The 25,875-nt window shown below is 36.1% G+C and overlaps 1 protein-coding gene across 2 annotated transcripts in view; it reads right to left on the bottom strand.

Annotated features, from left to right (window-relative positions):
• Positions 1-445: 445 nt before the first annotated feature.
• The window catches only part of ARAP2 (ArfGAP with RhoGAP domain, ankyrin repeat and PH domain 2), a 250,761-nt gene continuing 225,331 nt past the window's right edge, over positions 446-25,875 (bottom strand). For both annotated transcript variants that reach the window (XM_023724771.1, XM_004389789.3), the window contains 5 exons: positions 16,827-16,909; positions 15,688-15,723; positions 13,014-13,077; positions 8,368-8,502; positions 446-2,990 (listed from right to left, as the gene is read on the bottom strand). In XM_023724771.1, the coding sequence (XP_023580539.1) occupies positions 2,607-2,990; positions 8,368-8,502; positions 13,014-13,077; positions 15,688-15,723; positions 16,827-16,909 (702 nt within the window). In that variant the 3' untranslated portion in view covers positions 446-2,606. The remainder of the gene's footprint in view (positions 2,991-8,367; positions 8,503-13,013; positions 13,078-15,687; positions 15,724-16,826; positions 16,910-25,875) is intronic.

Raw genomic sequence — 25,875 nt, forward strand, 5'->3', positions numbered from 1 at the left:
ATGAGTTTTCAAAAATATTTCCTTTTGCAATATACAGTTTGTATATTTTAAAATTAAAAACTGTTTTTTTTGAACAATGCAAATCAGCTGCTAATATAGTTATGCACACATTATTAATTCAATTACTTTTTGCTTCATTTTGAATTCTCAGCGCTACTTCAGTGAATCATGAGGTAATGATTTGTTTAGAAATCAAATATTTAAAAACCATGTCTAGTAATTAACTTTGGGTTATGGAAATGAAAGTCAGAGTGACATCAATCTGTTCTGTGTCATGTCTGCGTATAGTCATCATTTTAAATAGAACGATATCATGCTGTTTTTTTTTAAAAAAGATCTAGTTTGAAGTATATATTAAATTTAAACTTAAAAAATCTATTTGAATTACTTCAAAACAACCTTCATCTTTTGAAAATCATTGAGAAAGACAACAGTCATGTTCAAGTGGACTTGTAAAACAATTTTAATTTTTACTCAAAATATATGTCATCATTAACCCATATCTTACACTTGAGAAAAGGAGACAATTATACAGGAAAGGAAGGGAAGCACAAGCTGTTAGATTTTAAGTTTAGGTATCAGAAAAATTCAGATGAGGCAGGTTAAAAACTTCAGGTACTTTCCCACAAACAGGCCAATAGTCAATCAATTCTCATACACTCCCTTTCTTAATAAAAATATAAATATTATTAGAAATAATAGTTTAGTTTTTCTCCCTAAATACCATGATTTCCTGCTTTAAATGAAGGTTCCCCAGTAGTACCAATAGTGCCACCTATTTCATAAACTGACCAGTTTTTCCTCCTTTTATTTGGATTTAAAGAATAAATATCATACCCCATGGTACGCTATCTTTTATCACCACCAAATATAAGAAGATTGTTATTTTATAATGGAGAACTTCATAGCATATCACTATACTACCACTGGGCTGACTTTAGTAGCCAATAGGTCTTTGTATACAGATGAATTCTGATAACTGAGAGAAAAAAGAAATGCAAGGAATAAACCTTAGCTTTCTAAAGTATACTTTTAATACCCAAACTCACCAAACCTAATAAAATTTGAAAGAAAATAATAAAAGGTGCTGCCCCTGACATGAACTAGTATTAGTACTCTCTTAGGAAAATCACTAATTTGGTGGCTGATTTGTATGTGAAAAATAGGGGGCTCTGTTATTGTTCAGAATCCCTGTGTGGCACAAATGGTTACGTGCTCAACTACTAGGGTTTAGTCACCATGAATCAAAAGAGACTCCACAGCAACTAACAACAAAAGTCATTATTCATTAGGTAGAGTCAGGAGACTACTACTTTTTCTTTTAAGCTCTAAATTAATCAACTACCACCACCACCAGTTGCTGTCCAAGTGAATGCTGACTCATGAAAAGCCCATTGGTGTCAGACTAGAACTGTGCTCCTTAAGGTTTCCAGTGGCTGATTTTTTTAAGTAGATCACGAGGTCTTTTTCCTCCAGGTGAACTCGAACCTCCAACCTTTCATCTAGCAGCCAAGCATATTAACCATTTGCACCATCCAGGGACTCTAAATGTGAACTAGAAGCCCCAAAATGAGTAAAGCATCCCCCCAAACGAAATGGCCACATGTTGTGCTATTTCCGTTAATTCTGACATTCCAGAGAAAGACATTCTTACTTAAAATAACAGCAAATAAACATACAAAATAAAACAATAACAACAACAAAAAAATCAACAACAACAAAACCCTGTGATGATGAATTTAGTTCATACGAGAAGTAATATAGTTAGGGACTCTAAAATGCTTGTGTATAGCAACAGTGCAAAGGGCATCAGTGCCAGGTCCTTTCCATACAACGTCTCCAATGCAGTGTAAGTTTCTTCTTAGCAGCCACCTCCAAAGAACCGAAGTGTAGTGAATGTATACTGTAGCTTGTTCACTAACGCCATAAACAACAATGGCCAGTGCCATTATTCATGTCTGTTGGCTGAAAACTACTCTTGGGAAATAAGCACTGGACTTTTTCTTAATAGGCAGCTTCCTATTAATAAGTTTTGGTCAATAGTGAACTAGAATCAATCTTAACTCACCCCCTTGGTTTTTAGGACATTTATTAACTCCTTGCCTCTTTTGAAAACCCAAGTGTTGTTAGGCAGCCACTAAAATAAATCCTCCCGTTTTTCAACTTACTTCCCTTTCTTTTCTCTAAGATAGACCCTATGTAAACCTAAAACCATATGGTAACTTAATTTACAAGGTTTCTCAAAGTGCAAAATGTGTTACATATAGTTTTGTATGGCCTCATTTATACACAATATTTTATACAATACAGTACAACTTGAGATTTCTCCTCATAAATTATACCACTTAGTGAACTATTTTAAAAGTGTTGGTTACTCAAAGTAACCAAATGTCTTCTTACACAAGGTTAAACAGTTGAACTTTACAAGTTTTGTTCAGACCAAAATACAGTTAATCTTACACTTATCACATATATACATAATATTTAAAATGCTCTTTAAATGTTTTAGAGACATCTCACAAACCAAGGATCATTTTATAGTTTGGTTTGTGGTTTGCACATGGACACTTTATACAATATTTAAAAAACATAAGTTGTGGGAAAATTCATTTTATTTCTTTCTGCAAAATCTGCTCATCTTCAAACTCTTTTGGAAGTGTTCTTGTTCGTTGTAGGACCACATTAAGTTCTTCAATTACTTTTGATGGTAATTTATTATCTGAATCCAAAGTAGCTTTACTATTTCTGTCCTCAGTCTTTCTCAATGTCTTTACACCTTTATAGAATTTTTGTTGCCCATGAGGGACCTCAGCCCCTGTGTCCTCCAGGCAGTTGAAACTACGGTGCTTTCTGGTTCGGTTTCGAACTTTATCTTCCTTGTGCTCCAGGCAGTGGGCCACAATGGTGGCTCTCTCCTTTAAGCTGGAGTCCACAGACTCTTTATCATGCTTTGCACTGAGCCTCAGCCTTTCAAGTTCTGCTCTGGCACTCTAAAAGAAAAAACAAAAAGTCTCCAAAGAAAGCAAGATTTGGTACAACCTTAGTTTAAAAAAATACATTTTGCATAAAAGTTGATGCTTCCTACATAAGAGCTTATTTCTGTGATTTGAATTCTCACTTTCTTTCGAGACAAGTGGCATGTCAGAATTAATATGTTGATTTTACAGCTACCAAGTCAAGTAAAACGTACACCATACAGAAGTTCATTTTAATATGTACTTAACATACCACTTCAAAGCTGTCTTTCAGGTTATTCAAATTGACTCATTCAAATTTGCCCCTCCCAACTCACTTCTGCTTGAGTGTGTTGCATGCTCCTGCACCCACACTTCCTACAGCCATAGATTACAGCACTGAGGCAGAAAGGCGGTCTCCATGGCCATGTAAGGTGGGGAAATGCTCCGTTCTACAGCCCCCTCTTTGGAACTCACAATACGTATCAACATATTAAAGACACTGAGAAGTATTATGGCAGAGAAATCTGTTCCTTTTTCCACTTCTTTTTTCTCCTCCTAAACATATCTGAGGAGTCCTGGTGGCACAGTGGTGAAGAGCTATGGCTGCTAACCAAAAGGTCGGCCGTTCAAATCCACCAGCTGCTCCTTAGAAACCCTATGGGGCAGTTCTACTCTGTCCTATAGGATTGTTATGATTCGGAAATGACTCAATGACTTTTTTTTTTTTGGTTTGGTGGCACAGTAGTTTGAGTGCTCATCTGCCAACTGAAAGGTCAGTGGTTTGAACTCACCAGCTGCTCCGTAGGAGAAAGATGTAGCAGTCTGCTTCCATAAAGATTTATAGCCTTGGAAATCCTTTGAGACAGTTCTACTCTGCCCTATAGGGTTATTATGAGTCAGAAGTGACTCAATGGCAATGGGTTTTGTTTTGTTTTTGGTTTAAACATATTTGACTAGTGAAACCCCCCACCCCAGATAATGCCTGAAATCCCAGAGATATATTTTTGCAAACAATGAAATGTGTTTACTTACTGATTTAGTTATTTACGGATTAAAACTCATATTTGCACCAATGGGCTAGAGTACACATTCCCTTAGTGAACTATGAGGGCCTAGTCATACCAGGACTACTTCATGACACCTGCGATGGTAAACAGGTAACCTTTTAGTGTGGTATGTCCTGTGACCAATTTTCTGGTGAGAGCATACGAACTTTTATCAGATTCTCAAAGGGAACTACAACCCAACAAAGTGTAAGATTTAAGAAAACAACAGAGAATTAAGCATATTAGGAGTACGGAGCCACAGAGAAAGACTGCCCAGTAAACTGGGACAGAGTGGGGTTCGGGTGGGAGAAGAAAAGTTACTTTTCTTTTTACAAGCAGGAGAGTTTTCCTCAAAATTTCTTCAGTAAAAATTGCAAAATATATAAACCAGATGTCTCAAGGATGATTTTTTTAAGTTATGAATGTTTGAAAGAGAGACTAAATGAAAACTATAATATTAAGTATGAAGTAGTGCAGTACAAACAGTTCAGTAATTAAATTTGCCCAACCATGTTTAAAAGGAAACACCACATTTCTCTACTTTATTTTCTTCCATAGCATTTATCAGTTTCTTAAGGACCAGTTATTTATATCTTCTTTGATTGTCCGAATGCCCCTGGTAGAAGGACGACACAATGCAGGAAGGGGTTTTGTTTTTTTGTTTTTGTTTGACTTGTTCACTGAATAGTGCAGTAGTACAGTGCTGCACAAAGGAAATGAGCAATAAATATTTTTTGAATGAATGAATGAAGAAAGACCTAAACTATTTCATAAAGTACAGAGCACTGTTTTGTCTTCCTAAGTTCCAACAGGATTAAACATGAAAATACAGCAGAAAAATTCCAGTTGAATGAGAATATTCATAAGTATAATTTATAAATAGTTTACAACTTGGAATTTTCTGGCAAGATTATGGTTATCAATCTTAAGCTAAATACATTTTTTTCTACTTTAAAACTTGCAGCATGAGATATCTGGTATGCAGTTTAATTCTTAAGTTTCATTAGAATGGTATGTTAAAATAATATGAGAGAAGGATTAGTGAAAATGATGGTCAACTGTATAGGTCTATGACTAGGAATTTATACATAAATATTAATCTTGTTAAAAAGTTTCACTTGGCATTTGCAACCTGGGAAAAATTAAAGATAAATATAGAGTGGTTAAGCAATTCTTAGTATTTCTCAACTATCAGCAGGAAGATTTTGGGGTTCTTTTAGATGCAGAATTTAAGCGTCAAGTATTAATACATGTAATGCTGAATTTTCAAGTAAAATATAAAGTCTAATATTAGCCTAATGATATAAGCAAGGTGCAATGAATCAGTACCCACAGAAAACCACTCACACGGCTTTAGTCTGTGTCCTTATATACTTTCAATTACATCCAGAGATGTGGGCCAATGGCTATACAGGATCTTATGATACCAAATGGAAATGTGACCAATATGTACAATTACAAAAGAAGCTCTCTTCAAATGATTTCTACTGCTAAACTCACTGGATACACTGATAATCTCCATGCTAGACAAATATAACCATATCACTTAATTTAATCCTCAAACTAATTGCTTAAATTTTACGTAATTATTTACAGTATAAATTATACTATCTATATTTTAAAATGCAGAAATAGAAAGTTGGAGAAATAACAGTTTGCCCAAGGTCACATAAGTAGGAGAGTTTGGAAGGGGACCCAGGTTGATCTATCTGAAACCAATGTGCTACTTTTCACATCACACTGTGCTCCATGATGGCTAGGAGGAGAGAGGGGTCCCAATGGGAGGGATTCTAGGTCACCATCTTCTGCTTCAACCATATCATGCTTCTTTGTTAATTATTTTTATTTGTTTTAAAGATAAAACTCCTTTAGGAGTTCCTAAAATGAATGCCCATTTTGAAAACCACTAGTTACTTCCAAGTTCTTTATTTCTGTCTCAATAAATTCTAACTATGTACCAGACATTATTCTAACAAATCACATGTATGATATAATCTAATCCTCATAACAACCCTTTGAGTAGGGATTTTATTATCCCTTCTTGCTTACAGATAAGGAATCTGAGTACCTGAAGGTAAGTAATGTATCCAAGGCTTTACAGGGAGTAAGTAGGAAGACCACAGGTAGTACCACTCCAGCTTGTGCATTCTGAAGTACTATGCTTGCTTCTTCATGTGCGATCTCCTTTGCCAACAACTTACTTTCCCTGGTTTCTTCAACTAGTTCACTACTAATTTAGCCAATTCATTTCAGAATCACTTCCTCTAGGAAGCATTCCCTGCCTGAATGAAGTATCCTCATGACTTCCCACAGAACCTCACAAAAGCAAGACAGGTCACGGAATGGAGGACACTAAATGGTCAAATTGCCAAATTTACCAATCTGCCAAAAAATTGTTTGAAAGACAATTCTTCATGAATATATCCAGTGATAGGATCATATTTTTTCTTATGAATACATTCTATTAGTAATATTTTATTTTCCATTTTTAAATCATAAGTTCAGAAGTGGTTATTCTATACTTCTTTTTCTTGAATATTTCCATGAATCAAATATAATTCTATATATTTTGTATTACCCGCTGCTGTTGAGTTGATTCCAACTCATAGCGACCCTATAGAACAGAGTAGAACTGCCTCATATGGTTTCCAAGGAGCAGCTGGTGGATTTGAACTGCTGACCTTTTGGTTAGCAGCTGAACTCTTAACCACTGGGCCACCAGGGCTCCTATTTTGCATTAGTGCTTTTATATTTATTTTGCTTTAGTGCTATTTAAAGTTAAGTTTCAATGTTTGTTAACATTTGGGCATCGTAAAATTTCTTTCCCAAATTTGCCAAATGATTAATTCACAACATTTACTAAATTTATGAAAAAGAAAAGAAAAACTAAAAACCAAAAAGTTTATTTTCAACTACTCATAAATTTTCAGTAATTAATATTACATGGGATTGTTCTAAGGGCTTTTAACAATTAGTTCATAGTTCATCAGTTTTCTGACCTTCATGTTAAAGAAAAATTATCTCTGGACTTCTGGATTTGGGATTAGGTAACAAAGTATTGTATATTCAATCAACATTCCAATTCTATACTTGATACTGGTTAACATATTTTGATTCTAATAATTTATCTCCTGCTTTGGGTCACTACAGGGCACATCTACAACCTATGATTTAGCTTCATTTGTTCAAACTGTATCCCATGACCTGGGTTCCTGGGAAATGTAATTCATAGAATTTTATGATTCAAGATTAGCTAAAGTTCCCACAGCTCTACAGAAGAGTTTATTACCATGAAAACCTATATGTGTAGAACGGCAGGGGTGACAAGGTCATGACTTCTTGGAGTCCTACTTTTCCTTTGATTATAATAACGCAGAAGGACCAGTTAGGGCAACAACAGAAATAAATCACTATTTTCTAACAGTTTGTCTTTTAGAGAAGAAACTATTACAGTAAGATAAATGTCCAAGAAAAGATAAACGTGAAAAAACATCCCCCCCCCAAAACACCTGATGACTAGATTAAAATGGCTTTTGTCTTTCAAAAGTTATTTCTGTTTGGAGAGCAAGAGATTCAAAGAGCCTACCTCCAAACCTAGGCTCAAAGAAGATATAACACCACTTTTAAAATACTTTTTTCTGTTGAGGGTCTCAGTTAAGGCATGAAACATGCATTAGTCCCAACGTGTCTAGTGAGTTCTAAGAGTTAAGAGCCTACATCCTTCCCTGAAGAGACAGAGCATCACGGCAAGATTGATGTTACTTATGTTCTCCGTGCCCCTTAAGGTGAAAAGAAAAACAAATAGCAGTCTTCATGAAAAATACCGAATTTTCTTTATTGATTGTCAGGGGTCACCTTGTAGATCCTTAAATTAACTGAGACACCCCATAATTTACCAAACCATTGGAATTTGATTGCGTTACTAGCAAGTCTAGTTGCCATGGCTCCAGACAAACCTTGCCACAAGCTCACTCTAAGGGTGTTATAAGTAAATTTGTAAGACTAATTTGAGTCTGTGATTTTACCACCAGAATTTCTGTTTATGTATTTAAAACTGCTTGGTTACTTTAGATATAAGAAAATAAGTGATGTTTTATATATTTAATTGGGTGACCGATGACTTTATTAAAATAAAACATTTACATTTAAAAAAAAAACCACAAAAATTGAAAGAGATGTATGTGATTATTCCTAATGTTTCATGATGTATGTGATTATTACTATGTGTTTCAAAGTGATTATTATTGAGCTTTTGAAAGCCAACGAGGTAATTAATGTACCAAATCACATCAATACATAGGAAAACAAATGCTATAATTTAATTCATTTTCTGCAATTATACAACAAATAAATTCCTAACCTACCTCAATATTTCTCCGGGCTAGTGTTGTATTTGTCTCCTGCTGGATGGGAATCAAAGGCAAACCTCCAATTTTGGGATTTTTGGTTATGGAGCGTTTTCTTTCCTCTCCAGCTGGTGGCCATATATCATTTTCATGCTGTGGAAACACAAGTTTTCTGCTGTTGGTATGTGATTTTATTACGCCGTACACCACGTTATATAGTCACTGGGATCCTTCTTCATATATCCACATCAAATTATCTACTTTCCATGAGAATGCCATTTGCGATTATGATGTTGACTCTGTGGCAGCATTGCTCCAGGGTGTGAAACTGCTAAGTGAACTGAGCTTTTAGGTCTCAGTTCAATTTCTAAGTTTCAAATGCAGGCCTTCTATATAAACCAAACGGGGAAAGACACTTGAAGAAACTGGCAAATCTCACCGTGGGAGAAAAAAACATACTTGTCTACATTTCTAGGCCCTATAATCAAAGCAGCTATATATTCATTTTCTCTACCCACCAAAGATGATTTCAGTGCAAAAATAATTTGATCTTACATATCAAAAATCAGCCTGAGGCATGGCTATCAGAAGAACCAGCCTTACTTTATAACCTTTTGAAAAGTGTTACTTTTTCATCTAATTGAATTCCAAAGAAATGTTACCTTTCATGCAGACATTTATATGGAAAATCATTGCACAATAGAGAGTGTGGCACATTTATTCTCTAAATATTGACTACATATTCTGGCCCACGGAGCAAGTATAGATATTACTGGAGAAAAGTTAATTCTGCAACGGGGATAAATGTCCAGAGGTAAAAATATAAACTTGAGTGATAAATCCTTGAGATATGCATATAGAAGAAAAATCTTTAAAGAATTTTTCTACTCCTCAGGGTAGATTAACTTTTCAGAAGCTGGGAAAGAAAATTAATTTTCAGACAGCAATCAATGAAAGAAATACAAAATACCACCCATAAAGTAAGTTCAAGGACATTCCAATGAAATGAAAACGATTTGGTAAACTATGCAGCTAAATGCCTTCTCTTTTATTTTCCTCAGTTCTTCTTCAGATATATTAATAGATTCTTGATCTTTTCATGCCACAATTAGTATTTCACTGTGATGTTTTACAACAAAGGACTAATTCCAACAACTATTTACTAGGTACCCATTACATAATAATAGCTAACTTATATTGAAGGACATATTGCCAGGGTTTGTGCTTAGCAGTTTACCGGTATTATATCATTTAACCCTCAATAATCCTACATCAAAGGTCCTAAGATTTTAAGATTTAGGGTATGTGCACCGTATCTACTCTTGAACTTTAGTGAAGTGTTTACTTCGGTTCAGCAAATCTACAATGGTAGATTATGCAACATTTCAACCAGAGAAAGAGTTTCAAGATTCATATTATTATTTTAGGTCATAGTTGCAAACTTGGTATAAATGACTTAGCTATTCAACTGGATGTTTCCAGCATGTAAAGCTGGAAGAAAACTGGCTGGGAAGGAATTAAGTAACTCTCCATCATACTTGCCTGACAAAGTCCTAAACTCAGTTAAATCCGATTCTATACTCTAAGGGTGCTACCTGCCAAAGAGATGGGGGTGGGGACATTACTTCAAGGATTCATCTCACTTTAAATCTGACCTTAAATTTCAAGTGAACACTCAGTACTACCCCAAAGTTCTACTATAGGACAGTGGCTTTCTCACTCTCTGAAGATTATTTCTCCTCCTTTCCTCTGCCTTTACATTTCTAATATCCTTCCCCACCACACATGCAAGGACCTCAATGGCTTAATTAAAATATTATTAGTCATCATTCAAGAACTTTAATTTTTCATGACAAAGCACAGAAATCTTCCTGCATTTGTAGCCATATAAGTGAGATTCTCAGCTCTTGCAATCAGTATTTGTTCTAATCAATGACATACAACTGTTTCAGATTGCTGCAGGTCTGCTCAGGGCCTCTGCTGGTGCAATAATTGCTCTTCCCCTCTATCAGTTTTTTTTTTTCACCACCTACAGGATTGTCTCCACCAGTATACATGTAAACTATACACTCTCCCATTATAAATACAAATAAATCAAAACCCCTCAAACCTCCCTTGACTTCTTGTTTCCATCTAGCCACAACCTAATTTATCTATTCTTCGCAGCAAAATTCTTGAAAATAATTTTCTTCACTCATCACCTCATCACCTAGTTCTCAGGCTTCCTCACCCTTTCTCTTTTACTGTTTTTTTTTTTCCTCCTTCTCTGTTTTACCATTTAAAGTTTGGAATGTCCCAAGGCTTTATCCTCTGTCTATATATATATATATATACACACACACACACACACACACATATATATAAATATACATAGATAAAAAAATATATAGATAACACAAACATATACATACTCTAGGTCATCTCTTCCAATCCTATGGCTTTAAATACAATTTAAATGCTGACCCTCTCATATTTACATTTCAGCCCTAAGCTTTTATTTAAGCTTTAGATCCATACATCCAACCCATTACTCAGCATAGCCAATAGGTATCTCAAACTTCATATGGCCAAAACAGAACTCTCAATTTTTTTCTGCATCTCAGATAATACAATTTGATTTGCCACTGCCCAGGGTCAAAAAACTAGAATTCTTCCTTGATTTCTGCCCTTTCTCTAACCTGCTACAGCCAATCAATCAGCAAGCCTTATTGGTTCTACCTTCCAAATATTCTAGAATCTGAACACGCCATACCATCTCTATTGCTACCACCCTAGTCAGAGCTGCCATCTTCCTTCAGAGAGACGTTCTTTTTTCTTTCACCTGTGATCCCCTATAGCGCAGCCTCAACAAAGTAACCAAAATTCTTTTCCTTTCAATAAGTATAAATCAGATTATATCCTTCCATTGTTTCCTATGACACTTAGAATAAAATTCAAACTCCTAAACATGGACTACATGGTAACTTCTCTGCCTTCCTTATCTCTTAAAGGATCTATCCCCTGCCTTCAGATCTACACTCTGAAGGTCTAAGCGATCCGAAGGTCATGGAAAGTTTCTCTGAGAATGTGATATTTAAGCTAAAATCTAGAGGACTTTTGAGGCAGGAGTGAGGATGGGAATGGATATTAGGAAAGCATACCAGGCACTAGGAAGAGCTCATTGTAGAGCCTGGGTCACAGAGGGGTATTCAGTGGTCACTGCAGCAAAGACATTAGCAATTACAAGGCAGGGGCAGTTGCTCTTGATTATTTTTGTGTGTGTATATATTGTCTCTCTGTGTGTGTATTTATATTTTAATAGCTCATTAAATTCTACAGGGCCTTTGTGTTCAAAGGGAGAAGATGAATAATCCTAAGAAGTAGACTGGGCAGAGGAAAAGTAATTGGGTTATGTCCCTGGAGCCAGCCAAGAAAGGATACGCGCAGCAGGGAAAAATAGCCTGGTCCTGCTCCATGGCTACTTACACTATGGCTTTCAGCTACGGAGTCTACAAAAACTACTATTTAGCTGTACTATAAACAGACATTGCAACAGCTTTCGACTTGTGAATTTTACTAAAATATGTCTAATCTGGTTTTTCTAAGTAGTGCTTAAATATCTGAATTTTAAAAAGTCATGAAAAGAAGAAAAGTCTCCAAAAATTTAGCAGCCAGTCTTTTTCAGCAAATGTTATTCCCGGAAGTATTCGTAGAGTCGGACTGAGAAAAATAGTGTTTATTAACCACTTGAAAGTTTAATAAATTAAATGAACAGAGAAAATGGTTTTCAAAACAACTTAGGACCAGATCTTGGGGTGAGTTAACTTCACACTTGTAAGAGAAACAGGAAAGTACATCTTCAGTAATAAAGAGTGGCAACTTAATCGTTACCAGTCAATTTCAATGTTCTCAAGGGAAGCATTGCTGGGAATTCAGCCAGACAACGTTGGGCAAGAAACCAATCCTATTAATGGAACTATTTAACCTTTCCCCTAAAGACTGAGTCCTCCTCTAGGGAGGAGACTAAATGGAGAACTAAGTATAAGTGTTGGCCTCTGGGTTTGAACAACGAACTAAATGTATGTTCCTGACCAAATGATGGAAATTTTATTAATCTTTACTTCCTCATCTGTAAAGTGAAACAGCTTAGACTTCACGTGTGGATTATTACAAGGAATACACCAGTTGACACAAAGTATCTAGCACACAATAAGTATTAAAGAAATGTAGGTTCCCTTTCTTGTTTCTGGAAAAGGGGGCAGTTAGAGCCGGAAGTCATAGGGAGAACAAGAAGGAAAAAAGAACACTTCTCTAAACTAAGATTCCCTGGGGATCCCGGGAAGATAGCAGCTTAGACAGGTCCCTTTTTCCTACCCTACATCACAAACTAATCTACCTCTCCTAAGCTAGAAATGGCTTGTGCTGGCAAAACAAGCCTCTACAGAGAGGTTTACCTTATTCTTTCAAAAGGTAATGGATACATTTCAATTCTCATATATGTTTTAAAAATATGAATAAGAAAATAAAAGTTTATGCCAGATATATACACATAAAACTCCTATAAAAATTATTTGAAAATCACTATCACAGTAAGATTTCCAATAAACAAAGTTGAAATATACATATATATACATACACATATACATATCTATATATACATAATAGTAGAAATATATATATCATACCTGGGCAATAAAAACACTGGCCATCCACTCCATCTGAGTTTGTAAGCTATCACAACACAGATGCCTGCAAAACAAGGTTTGTAAAAATGCATAATTGAAAAAGACAATCGACCAGTCTCAGGTGTACTTGTTTGGTGATTCAGGATCAGAAACTTCTTTGAGTTTCTCCTGATTAATGAGTTAATGCAATCAAAAGTGGGATATTTGAGAGCAAGTTGTTTCAGCCTTCTGTTAAAGTGTACTACATTAAAATAATGATGATGATGTGATGTTAGTTTAAAAAATACAGCTAAAGGCTTTGGCAACTGTTGAAAAAATGATGAGCAATATTTTTGGAAAGGTAGAAAGGTCAATGTCATTGTGCTTTTTCAGGTATATGATGGGAAAACATTTTTTTTCTCCCTAGAAACTCTGAGCCTAAGTAGAAAAATGCATGCATATTCTCTTAACAGCAGATTTTTAAAAAAGGCTCAGACATAGTCTCCATCATTATGGTCATAAACACTAATACCCACAAGACTTATGAAAAAAATAAATGAAAAAAATCATTGCTTTTCCAACAACACTGATTCAGTACCCTTTAAATGAAAACTTAAATAAAACAGAGATCAAGCCCTCAAGGTTCTGGTCATCTATTACAGGAGCCAGGCATGTAAATAAACACTTTATAATATATTGAGAAAAATAGAAAGTGAAGTTGAGCACAAACATAGTAACAGCAGACTTGGGAATGAGGTGGGAGTTGTTTCCTAGGGGGAAACTTTTCTAACTGATGTTAGAATTACATAATGGACATTTCAATCTAATGGTATTTTTCATATTCCCATAAAATTAATTCATTTAAAAAAAGTAAAAAATGAAATTTCTCGGAAATTTTGCTTCCTTCATTGGCTTCTCATGGAGATATTTCCCCTTCCCATTGCCAGGTGCAAGAAAACTGTTTTCCCTACAAACATTTTAGTTAGGAATCCACATATGTGAAATATTGTAGGTGCAAAGAAGCAGCAAACAATGATTAAAGGTGAGAGCTATCTGGTAAGACTCTTGGCATATTTGAAGTATGCTTTGAAAGAAGAACCACAGGGGTGTCTACAGAAGAGAGGGAAGGGGCCCTGGTAAAGTGACCATATACATAAAGCATGTTGCTATGAAAGCAGTGAGAAATGTATAATGAAGTAAAGTTTATTGTTTTATCATTAAATAAAAAGGGAAAGTCATAGATGAAGCTGATGGAGCCACATATTAAGGGGCCTTGCATTTTATGCCAAGAATCTTTGGCACTCTTCTGTAGGTGATGAGGCTTCACAAAAGTTTTAAAGCAGGAGAGAAACATGATACAGCTCAGAAATATCTTTTTGTTGACTGGGTGGAGAATGTACTGGAAAACATAAAGGCAGAGACATGAAGAGCACTTGGTAACTCCTGGAATAACGCAGGCAGATGAAGACTGGTCTGTGAATGAAGGCATGGCCCTGGGGATAAAGGTGTGGATCAGAGAGACAATTAGGATGCAGAATTGATGTGACTTACTGACTAATTAGACTCAGGTAGATGAGGGAGAAAGAGAATTCTAGTACAACCTCCAGGGAAATTGGTGGACAAGTGGCAACACTAATGGAAAAAAGTACATGTATGGAAAGAATAGGTTTGAAACCATAATATGAAGTTATTTGTAACTGAGTTTTAGGTAGCTCTTATCCTTTTTTTAAAAAAATAAAATGTCTACCACCAATGACCACCGTGACAGGGAACACAACAGAGAGTCCCTGATGGAGCAGGAGAAAGGTGGGGTGCAGAACTCAAACTCTAGTAAGAAGACCAGACTTAATGGTCTGACTGAGACTGGAAGAACCGTGGCGAGCATGGCCCCTGGATTCTCTATCAGCCCAGAAATAAAACAATTTCTGAGGCCAACTCTTCAGACAGAGATTGGACTGGACTGTGGGACATAAAGTGATATTCGTAAGGAGTGTGTCTCTTAGCTCAAGTAGATACAAGAGACTAAACGGGCAGCTTCTGTCTGGATGTGAGATGGGAAGGCAGAGAGGGTTAGGAGTTGGTTGAATGGACATGGGGAATCAGGGGTGGAAAGGAGGAGTGAGCTGTCACATAAAACAATGTATGTCTAAATTTTTGTATGGGAGACTAACTTGAAATGTAAACTTCATTTAAACTACAACAATAAGAAATAAATAAATAAAATGTGGCTACTTCTTATCCCATTAAACCTGGGGTTCTACACTCTTACGGAGCCCTGGTGGCACAGTGGTTAAGAGCTCAGCTGCTAACCAAAATATCAGCAGTTCGAATCCATCAGTTGCTCCTTGGAAACCATATGGGGCAGTTCTACTTTGTCCTACAGGGTTGCTATGAGTTGGAATAGATTCACTGGCACTTAACAACAACACACTCATATGATAAATATGGAAGAAATTAAAAATATTTCTCTTAAGAGGCATTGGCAAATAGAATACACAGGGCTGGAAGACACCTGAACCCAAATAGAAATCTATTTTCCTGTTCTTAGACTCAAAGTATTTGGGCAAGATTTCAACTTCACTTAGGTGAAACATTTCTTATCTGTAGTTCTATGTGCCAAATAATAAAGTTATTCTTTTACAGAGATTGTCACCAATACATCAAATTCAAAAGTTGCTGTGAGGTGTTAACTTACCACTGATGTTTTTCGGAATATGCTGTCAACCCCCAACTGTATCACATGGAAAACAAAACAAAACACAACACACACGCATTAAAAACAATAAACTTTACAAGACTGAAAACAAAATTAGATGTTAAGGAAGCAACAGTTAATGGTAGGAATGCATACTAGTACAGATTTCCACAAGTGATAATTCACTGGGTATAACTTGTCTATAGATGAATACTAAATGTTGAGGAATTTGGCTACAAATTTAAACAGGGTGAAGGGAGTCAGAAGCAAGGCATGATGACATGGGATAGAGGGGGAGGCCTTTGAGAAGATTATCTTGACTGAATAAGAATACCTGGGAAAGTGGCCAAAATAAGGTAATACACATATTGACCTACTGATACTGGAGTCAATTAAAGAATGTGCTAATTGCAACACAGGTATATGTACTTGGCTTAGAAATTAAGTATGGAGGCAAAAATGAGGAAGTTTTCAGTAATATAATTGGAAAAGGAAGTACATACGGTTCATTAAAATGTTTCATGGTATTAGGAAAAATATTAGTGCAAACTTATATTAGCTAATCAAGGTCATCTGTAATAAGAAGGTGTGGGATAAACCGAATGTTGAAGGTCAATCAAATTTTAAGAGGCACATTAACGTAGAAGAGGGGTCCACTTCTCTCTACCATCTATATACTCTCTATTCAGTACCAACTGTGGCTGCTTGAATTGAGCGTGTCCGCAATGGCAATGGGCAAATTACAGAGCTAGAACCAGAATGTTCTAGAAGCCAAGAGTGCAGAGTTGCCTGAAACATGCCATCTGTCCCCCAGGCTATGACTGATCAAGGAATGGGCTGCAGATGAGTCCAGGTGCTTCACAGCAGGCAAGGCCTCCTGGGGATTTCTTGGCCTTATGCAGGGGAGGCTGCAACTACCCAAAGGCTTGATCTGAGTCTCAGTGGGAACACCACCTCTCCTTACCGACTCACACAAGTTATCTTGCTCTGTGATAGGGTCCCTGCCATAGAAAAAGAAACTTAAATAATTTGTCTACTACTTAATTTGTAAGAAAGACCCATGCCTCTGATCCCTAAATCCTCAGATATAGTTCCCCATAATTTCTTCTTTTCAATAATCCTTCCCTTTCAAAGTTTACCTTGTTGGGGGCTTCATTTTCTTTTTCACTCCAAGATAAAACTTCATGGAACTGAGAGAAAACATTTTGTCATGCTTACTACTCTGTAAGGAAAATAAAAAAATTGCAATTAGACAAATCTTATAAGTTTTCTTACACTCCTGAGTGTTAATGATTAGATTTAGAATTGTTTAGTTTCTCCAAAGTTTCACACAAGAAATATTAAGTTTTTAGTTAATGAAGACTATTTCACTTACAGTTATAAATTTAAATATACAATTTTGGATATTTATGTGTATTTCTATGTGTGTATATGTATACACATATACGTGCATAAATATACACACAGGTCTGTAATTCTTTATTCAAAACACTTGAGGCCAAATACGTATCAGAATTCATATTTTTTATTTTAAAAATACAATACAGTCATATCCCATATGCTATGTAACTCCATTATATGACCACTGCTGTCTGGGGCAGATCCCTGTATTCAAATATATTCATATTTGTGAAATGCATGGCATTTCATACAGTGTGAGACTGTCAGATAAATAAATACAGACTATAAATATCCTAATGTTAGTTTGGACCAAGTTTTACCATTAAGTCAGTTATGGTTTTCAGTGCTTTTTGGATTTCACAATTATGAAAAACAGACTGTGAACCTGTATGGTAATAAGCTGGACCATACCAAATAAATATTTTAATGAAAATTAAATAATCACTAACAATTCATGAAAGCAGTCAATAAAAAAAGAGAATTCACATTTGGCCCTGGAACAATGATATATTCTCCACCCAGAAAAACATTCAAATTTTTTTTTTTTAAATTGTTTGAACACATCCAATTAGGAAAGTTGTCTGACAGAAACAAAAATTTCATCATTGTACTCTAATTTAAAAACTAAATACCAAAACCACATATATTTATTATTTATGCTTAGATACACTACAATAGATTTTATATAGATATTATAATACGACCAGCCCCTACAACCCTAAAACTCAAAAGTAAGTCTCTGGTTTAAACTGGCAGGCAGATGACATTTATAACTGAGAGCAAGGGGTTGGGGTCATAGACACCTGGATGCAAACTGGCCTTGCTGTTTACTAGTTTGTGACCTCATGTTATTTTTCTCTGAACCTCATTATCTTGTTTGCACATGCTGTTGTTGTGTGCCATCAAGTCAATTTGGACTCACAGCGACCCCACAGGACACAGTAGAACTGCCTCATAGGATTTCTACTAAAATCTTTATGGGAGCAGATAACCAGGTCTTTTCTCCCTGGGAATGGCTGGTGGGTTCAAACTGTCAACCTTTAGGTTAGCAGCTGAGTGCTTAACCATTGAGCCACCAGGGCTCCTTTGTTGTACATAGTGATAATAAAAATACCAACTGTCTTACAGAGAGTTATTATGAATATTAAAAGACAAAGAGAAGGGCTGCTGTGAAGATTAAGTGAGAAAACGCCTATAAAGGATATAGTCCGGTAATTGGCATACAGTAAACTCACTGGAAATTATAGCTACTGTAATTATAAATTTAGAACACATCACTTCATAGAAACAGCAACTAGACGGTAGTTAGGATTGCATGACAACACACAAAAGTCCACTTAGCATACATGTACCTGAACTATATTCTATGAAAGTTAAGGTATTACTATGGCTTCTCTTGATGAAAGCAGTCTGAACATAAAAAATATTAATGTAAATATATATTAGCTAATTAAGGTCATCTGTAATAAGAAGGTGTGGTATATATGTAAATAACAGCATATAAGTAAGGGGTGGGAAATATGTTTATCATATTAAAAATTTGTTTCTATGGAAGAAATGGGCTAGGGGTGTAGAGAGGAAATAGAGAGGAAAAAATATCCAGTAACATCAATTAATGGCAACTAATGGCTTCTGTGCCAGTAATTATAAGGCCTGAGTTTTCCAAGGTGAATTTACTCCTAATTACGATTATCAAGAAGTTTGCTATTGCTATTATTGCAGATAATACTATTTAAAAAAATTGTGGAATTTTCCCCCCCTTGTGGCTAGATTTTCAGATATGGAATCGTTGAGTGAAAGAAAGGCTGGGAACACGGTTCTGAATAAGATTTTGGCTAAATTGATACAGTACATTTACTTACAGTTAAACATGTATTCAAGTATTTGCTAGTCATTTTCAGTTTTGATTTCGTGAATAGATTATCCATGTCTTCACTTACTTGTTTGCATTAGTTCTTTATATATTAAGTATGAAATTGCTTTGTCTTCTTTAATGAAAGATTCTATCTAAATTGCTGTTCACCTTACGTTTGCTAATGGTATACTTTCATCATTTTTATGAATTCAAATATATTGATCTTCTCTTCTGGATTTTCTTACCTTTTCATCAAGTTTAAAATGCTCCCACATAGCTAATAAATACTCAGTTAATTGATCTTGTAGTTTTAAGGGTTGCTAAATATAAAGTTTTAAATCTTAAGGGTTGCTAAATATAAAGTTTTAAATCTTATATCAATCTGGAAGTTTTTTTATATACAGTAGAGGTGAGAATTTAAGTTGAAAGGTTTTTGTTAACAACTATCCTAGTCTTATTTATCAAACAAATCTACTTTTAGACATGCATTTATTATATCATATCTATCAGGAATTAAATCTTGATATGCAAGTAAGTAGGAAGTCCTGGGTGGTACAAACGGTTAAGCACTCAACTATTAGCCAAAAGGTTGGCAGTTCAAACCCACCCAGAGGTACCTGAAGACGGGTCTGGGGATCTGCCTCCAAAAGGTAATAGCCTTGAAAACCCTATAGAGCAGTTCTACTCTGTACAGACAGGGTTGCCAGAGTCAGAATCGACTCAATGACAACTAACAACAACAACAGACAGCTCCTAATGGAAAGTTCTATAAAACGAAATTTCATTTCACAAGATAACTTTACTATTCAACTATCACAATTAGTTTTTTTAAGATTTGTATATCCTGGAAAATTTCTTCAAAAAGTTCAATATACTAGAGTATTATAAAGTCTGTGGTGTGTTGTCTCAGCCATCATATTTCAAAATAAAGTTTTTAACTAAGCCAATTAAATTAGTGTGCTTAAAAATTATTCTTGTGACTAAAAGGACTTTGCTTATTAGTGCATGTAACTTTTAATAACCCCCTTAGCCACTTGCTTTTTCACACCATTAACAGTACAATGGTAATACTCTGTGAAACCTCTTACCTTTTATTTAAATCAAGTATGAAAACATTTTAATTAACATTTTTCTGTGCAGGGAAAACTCAGAAAACAAAATATATCTTCCTCCGGGTAACACCCTAATTTGTTGTTAATGAACATCCATCAATTATCTCTAATTACCACATAGTCTTTTAAAATACACTTCTCAATTTGTAATTTCTACTTCCTTCTTAGCAATTCATTTTCTAAATTTATCCAAGTACACACATATTAATGGCAACTGCTAAAACCAGAGGCAAATCTTTATTCAAATAAGTTGGGGCACTTTACTAGTGATTATTTACTGCAAAATCATTTGAAAAGTTAACATTGCCAGTGACTTGACCATCAATATTAAAAAGGACAGATCAGTAAGATGGAAAAATTGCTAGCAAAACAAAACCATGTCTTGATAAAAATAGTAGTTTGAGTATCAAGGAAAAACTTAAGTCTCATCTGACTGCCTTAATGTGAAAATTAAAGTATCAGTTGCATTAATCTATTCTGACAGATGTGCAAATACTTTTTAACATGAAATAGTTAGGCTATAATCCCATAACCTGAGGTCACTGTGATTAAAAAAAAAAAACGTGTTCAGTGTCCTTAAAGAGAACTGTCTTTTGGGTAAGCTATGGATACTATCACTGCCTATCAATTTATATGAATTGTCTTAGATTGAACAGAACTATCCTTTCAAGAAGATACAAACTCTTGAAATATTTTCAAAATATATTCTGTTAAGCCAGCATCATCCTAAATGGACAAAGTCTGAAAGCATTCCCCTTGAGAATAGGAACCAGATAAGGATGCGCTTTATCACCAGTCTTATTCAACATTGTGCTGGAGGTCCTAGCCACAGCAATTAGGCTTTAAAAAGAAATAAAGGGCATCCAGATTGGTAGGGAAGAAGTCAAAGTATCTCTCTTTGCAGATGATACGATCTTATACACAGAAAACCCCAAAGAATCCACAAGGTAACTACTGGAACTAATAGAAGATCTCAGCAAGTATCAGGAAACAAGATAAACATACAAAATCAGTTGGATTCCTCTATACCAACAAAGAGAACTTCAAAGAGGAAATCATCAAATCAATACCATTTACAATAGCCCCCAAAAAGATAAAATACTTTGGAATAAATCTAACCAGAGACGTAAAAGACCTATACAAAGAAAACTACAAGACACTACTGCAAGAAACCAAAAGAGACCTACGTAAGTGGAAAAATATACCTTGCTCATGGATAGAAGACTCAACATTGTGAAAATGTCAATTTTACCCACAGCGATCTACAGATACAATGCAATCCCTACCCAAATTCCAATGGCATTTTTTAAGGAGATGGAGAAACAAATCACCAACTTCATACGGAAAGGGGAGGGGCCCCAGATAAGTAAAGCATTACTGAAGAAGAACAACAAAGTGGGAGGCCTCATATTATCTGATTTTAGAACCTATTATACTGCCACGGTAGTCAAAACAGCCTGGTACTGCTACAACAACAGATACACAGACCAATGGAACAGAATTGAGAATCAAGACGTAAATTCATCTACCTATAAGCAGCTGATATTTGACGAAGGCTCAAAGTCCATTATTTGGGGAAAAGACAGTCTCTTTAATGAATGGTGCTGGCATAACTGGATAACCATCTGCAAAAAACAGAAACAAGGCCCATGCCTCACACCATGCACAAAAACTAACTCAAAATGGATCAAAGACATAAATATAAAATCTAAAACAACAAAGATCATGAAAGAAAAAATAGGGACAATGCTAGGAGCCCTAATACATGGCATGAACAGAATACAAAACATTACTAAAAATGCACAAAAACCAGAAGAGAAACTAGATAACTGGGAGCTCCTAAAAATCAAACACTTATGCTCATCAAAAGACTTCACCAAAAGAGTAAAAAGACAACCTACAGACTGAAAAAAATTTTTGGCTACCACAAATCCAATCAACATCCGATCTCTAAAATCTACAAGATACTGCAAAACTTCAACAACAAAAATACAAATAACCCAATTTAAAAATGTGCAAAGGATATGAACAGGCACTTCACCAAAGAAGACATTCAGGTGGCTAACAGATACATGAGGAAATGCTCATGATCGTTAGTTGTTAGAGAAATGCAAATCAAAACTACAATGAGATACAATCTCAACCCAACAAGGCTGGCTAGCATTAATCCAAAAAACACAAAATAATAAATGTTGGAGAGATTGTGGAGAGACTGGAACACTTATACATTGCTGGTGGGAATGTAAAATGGTAAAACCACTTTGGAAACTGATTTGACACTTCCTTAAAAAGCTAGAAATAGAAGTACCCTACTATCCAACAATCCCACTCCTTGGAATATATCCTAGAGAAATAAGAGCTGTCACGTGAATAGATATACGCACATCCATGTTCATGCAGCACTGTTCACAATAGCAAAAAGATGGAAACAACCTAGATACCCATCAATGGATGAATGGATAAACAAATTATGGTATATTCACACAATGGAATACTATGGAACGACAAAGAACAACGATGAATCCATGAAACATTTCACAATATAGATGAATCTGGAAGGCATTATGCTGAACGAAATCAGTCAGCCGCAAAAAGACAAATATTGTATGAAACCCCTAGTAAAAGAAAAAGAAAAAAAAAGAAAAGGTACAAAAGCAGAAGAAAACTTTCTTTGATGGTTATGAGGGTGGGGAGGGAGGGAGAGGGTTATTCACTAGATAGTAGACAAGAATTATCTTAGGTGAAGGGAAGGACAACACACAATACAGGGAAGTCGGCACAACTGGACTAAACCAAAGCTAAGAAGTTTTCTGAATACAATCAAACACTTACAGGGGCAAAGTAGCAGGGGTGGGGGTCTGGGGACCATGCTTTCAGGGGACATCTAGGTCAACTGGCATAACAAAGTTGATTAAGAAAATGTGCTGCATTCCATTTTGGTGGGTGGCGTCTGTGGTCTTAAAAGCTAGTGAGTTGCCATCTAAGATGCATCAATTGGTCAAAACCCACCTGGAGCAAAGAAGGATGAAGAAGACCAAAGACACAAGGAAATACTAGTCCAAGAGACAGAAGGGTCATATAAACTAGAGACTCGATCAGCCTGAGACCAGAAGAACTAGATGGTGCCTGGCTACCACCAATGACTGCCCTGACAGGGAACACAACAGAAGGTCCTGATGGAGCAGGGGTAAAGTGGGGTGCCAAACTCAAATTTTAGTAAAAAGACCAGACTTACTGGTCTGACTGAGACTGGGGGGACCCCAGAAGACATGGCCTCCTGACTCTCTGTTAGCCCAAAACTAGAACCATTCCCGAAGCCAACTCTTCAGACAAAGATTAGACTGGACATAAAATGATACTCATGAAGAGTGTGCTTCTTAGTTCAAGTGGAAACATGAGACTAAATGGGCAGCTCCTGTCTGGAGGCAAGAGGAGAAGGCAGAAAGGGATAGGAGCTGGCTGAATGGACAGAGGAAACCTGGGCTGGAAAGGAGGAGTGTGCTGTCACATTATAGGAAGAGCAATTAGGGTCACGTAAGGACGTGTGTATAAATTTTTGTATGAGAAACTAACCTGAGCTGTAGACTTTCACTTAAAGCACAATTAAAAAAAAAAAAAAAAACTTAAAAAAAAAAAATATATATATATTCTGCTAAGGGGTATGAGATTTTTCATCTCACTTACAAAATCTATCTGTTTAAGAGTCACTTCTCTATGAATAGGCGTCCTGTGGTTGATTTTAAAGTTTGCATCAGCTTAAGGGAACCAAAACCCAAACCTATTGCCACTGAGTTGATTCCGACTCATAAGCAACCATAGAGAACAGAGCCGAACTGCCCCATAGGGTTTTCTAGAGGAGCCCTGGTGGCGCAGTGGTTAAGAGCTAGGCTGCTAACCAAAAGGTCAGCAGCTTGAATCCACCAGCCACTCCTTGGAAGCCCTATTGAGCAGTTCTACTCTGTCCTATAGAGTTGCTATGAGTCGGAATTGACTCGACAGCAATGGGTAATCTTTATAGAGGCAGACTGTCACATATTTCTCCCATGAAGCAGGTGGTGGGTTCGAACTGCCGACCTTTTGGGTTAGCAGCCGAGCACTTAACCACTGCACCACTAGGGCTCTTTGCTTAAGGGAAAACACCATAAAAAACTGAATTGCATAAACTGTAACATTTGAAAATATTTTGTACTACTTAAATAAAAAAATTACCAATTCTCTTGAAATAAAATTCTGTCAGCACAAATATCAAGCTAAAATAATGCAAAATGAGTAAGTTTCCTTAGCAAGTCCCTGCATACAGCCTTTGGGGTCAGACTCCTGGCTCCATCACTTACTGGATATGGGATCTTGGGGAAGTTATGCAATGCCTTTGCGACCCAATTTCTTCAACTATAAGGTGGGAATAATAATAGTACAGATTTCGCAGGTTGATTGTAAAGATAAAATGAGATACTCCAAGTGAAACAAACAGAACTGTGACTGGCATAGAGTAAGGCCTTGAATATGAGATTCTGCTACTATGACTGTGGAGCCCTGGTGGTGCTGTGGTTAAGAGCTACAGCTGCTGAGTGAAATGTCTACAGTTCAAATCCACCAGCCACTCCTTGGAAACCCTATGGGGGTATTTCTATTCTGTCCTATAGGGTTGCTGTGAGTTGAAATCGATTCAACAGCAACGGGCTTGGTTTTTTTTTTAACTATGACTATGTTGGCATTACTAATACTAAAGACTAGCACTAATACTATTACTACTACAGTGAAACTTAGGAGAGCCAGAACTCAATGGGACTGCTTTGTTTTTCAGGGTCTCGTAAGTTTTCTGCTTTGACTGGGCACAGTCTGACTACTTTTCTATTGCTTATTTTAGTGGAAAATATTTTGAGTTTTCCTTCTTGGACAGGTTTCTGCCTTTCACAGTTTTTTTTGTATTAACATTAAATCAACTTCTAATGCTGAGTACTGGCTAAGAATCATTGACTAAAAGGAACCAACTGATAAAGCTCTTTTTCTTTCTTCATGAACACAGAAAGGTAAAATGAGTTCCCAGACAATAGCACTGATTCAAACTGCTTGTCAAAAGATGGATAATACTTGCACTGTTGGTGGGAATGCAAAATGATACAAACATTTTGGAAAATGACATGGCGCTTCCTTAGAAAGCTAAAAATAGAAATACCATATCATCCAGCAATCCCACTACTAGGAATATACCCTAGAGAAATAAGAGCCATCACACGAATAGACATATGTGTACCCATGTTCACTGCAGCATTGCTCACAACAGTAAAAAGATGGAAACAACCTAGATGCCCATTAACAGATGAATGGATAAACAAACTATGGTACATACACACACAATGGAACACTACGCAACAGTAAAGAACAACGATGAATCTGCAAAGCATCTCATAACATGGATTAAACTGGAGGACATTATGCTGAGTGAAATAAGTAAATCACAAAAGGACTAATACTGTATGAGACCACTGATGTAAAAACTCATGAAAATGTTTACACACAAAAAGAAACAATCTTTGATGGTTACGAGGGAGGGAAGGGGTGAGGGGGGAAATACTAAATAGATAATAGATAAGTCGTAACTTTGGTGAAGGGTAAGACAGTACACAATATTGGAGAAGCCAGCACAACTTGTACAAGGAAACGTCATGGAAGCTCCATAGGCACATCCAAATGCACTGAGGGACCAAATTGCTGGGCTGAGGACTGTGGGAACCATGGTCTTGGGGAACATCTAGCTCAACTGGCATAACATAGTTTAAAAGAAAATGTTCTACATTCTACCTTGGTGAGTAGCGTCTG

The sequence above is a fragment of the Trichechus manatus genome, unplaced genomic scaffold, assembly GCF_000243295.1.
Source record: "Trichechus manatus latirostris isolate Lorelei unplaced genomic scaffold, TriManLat1.0 scaffold00259, whole genome shotgun sequence".
NCBI classification, from domain to species: Eukaryota; Metazoa; Chordata; class Mammalia; order Sirenia; family Trichechidae; genus Trichechus; species Trichechus manatus.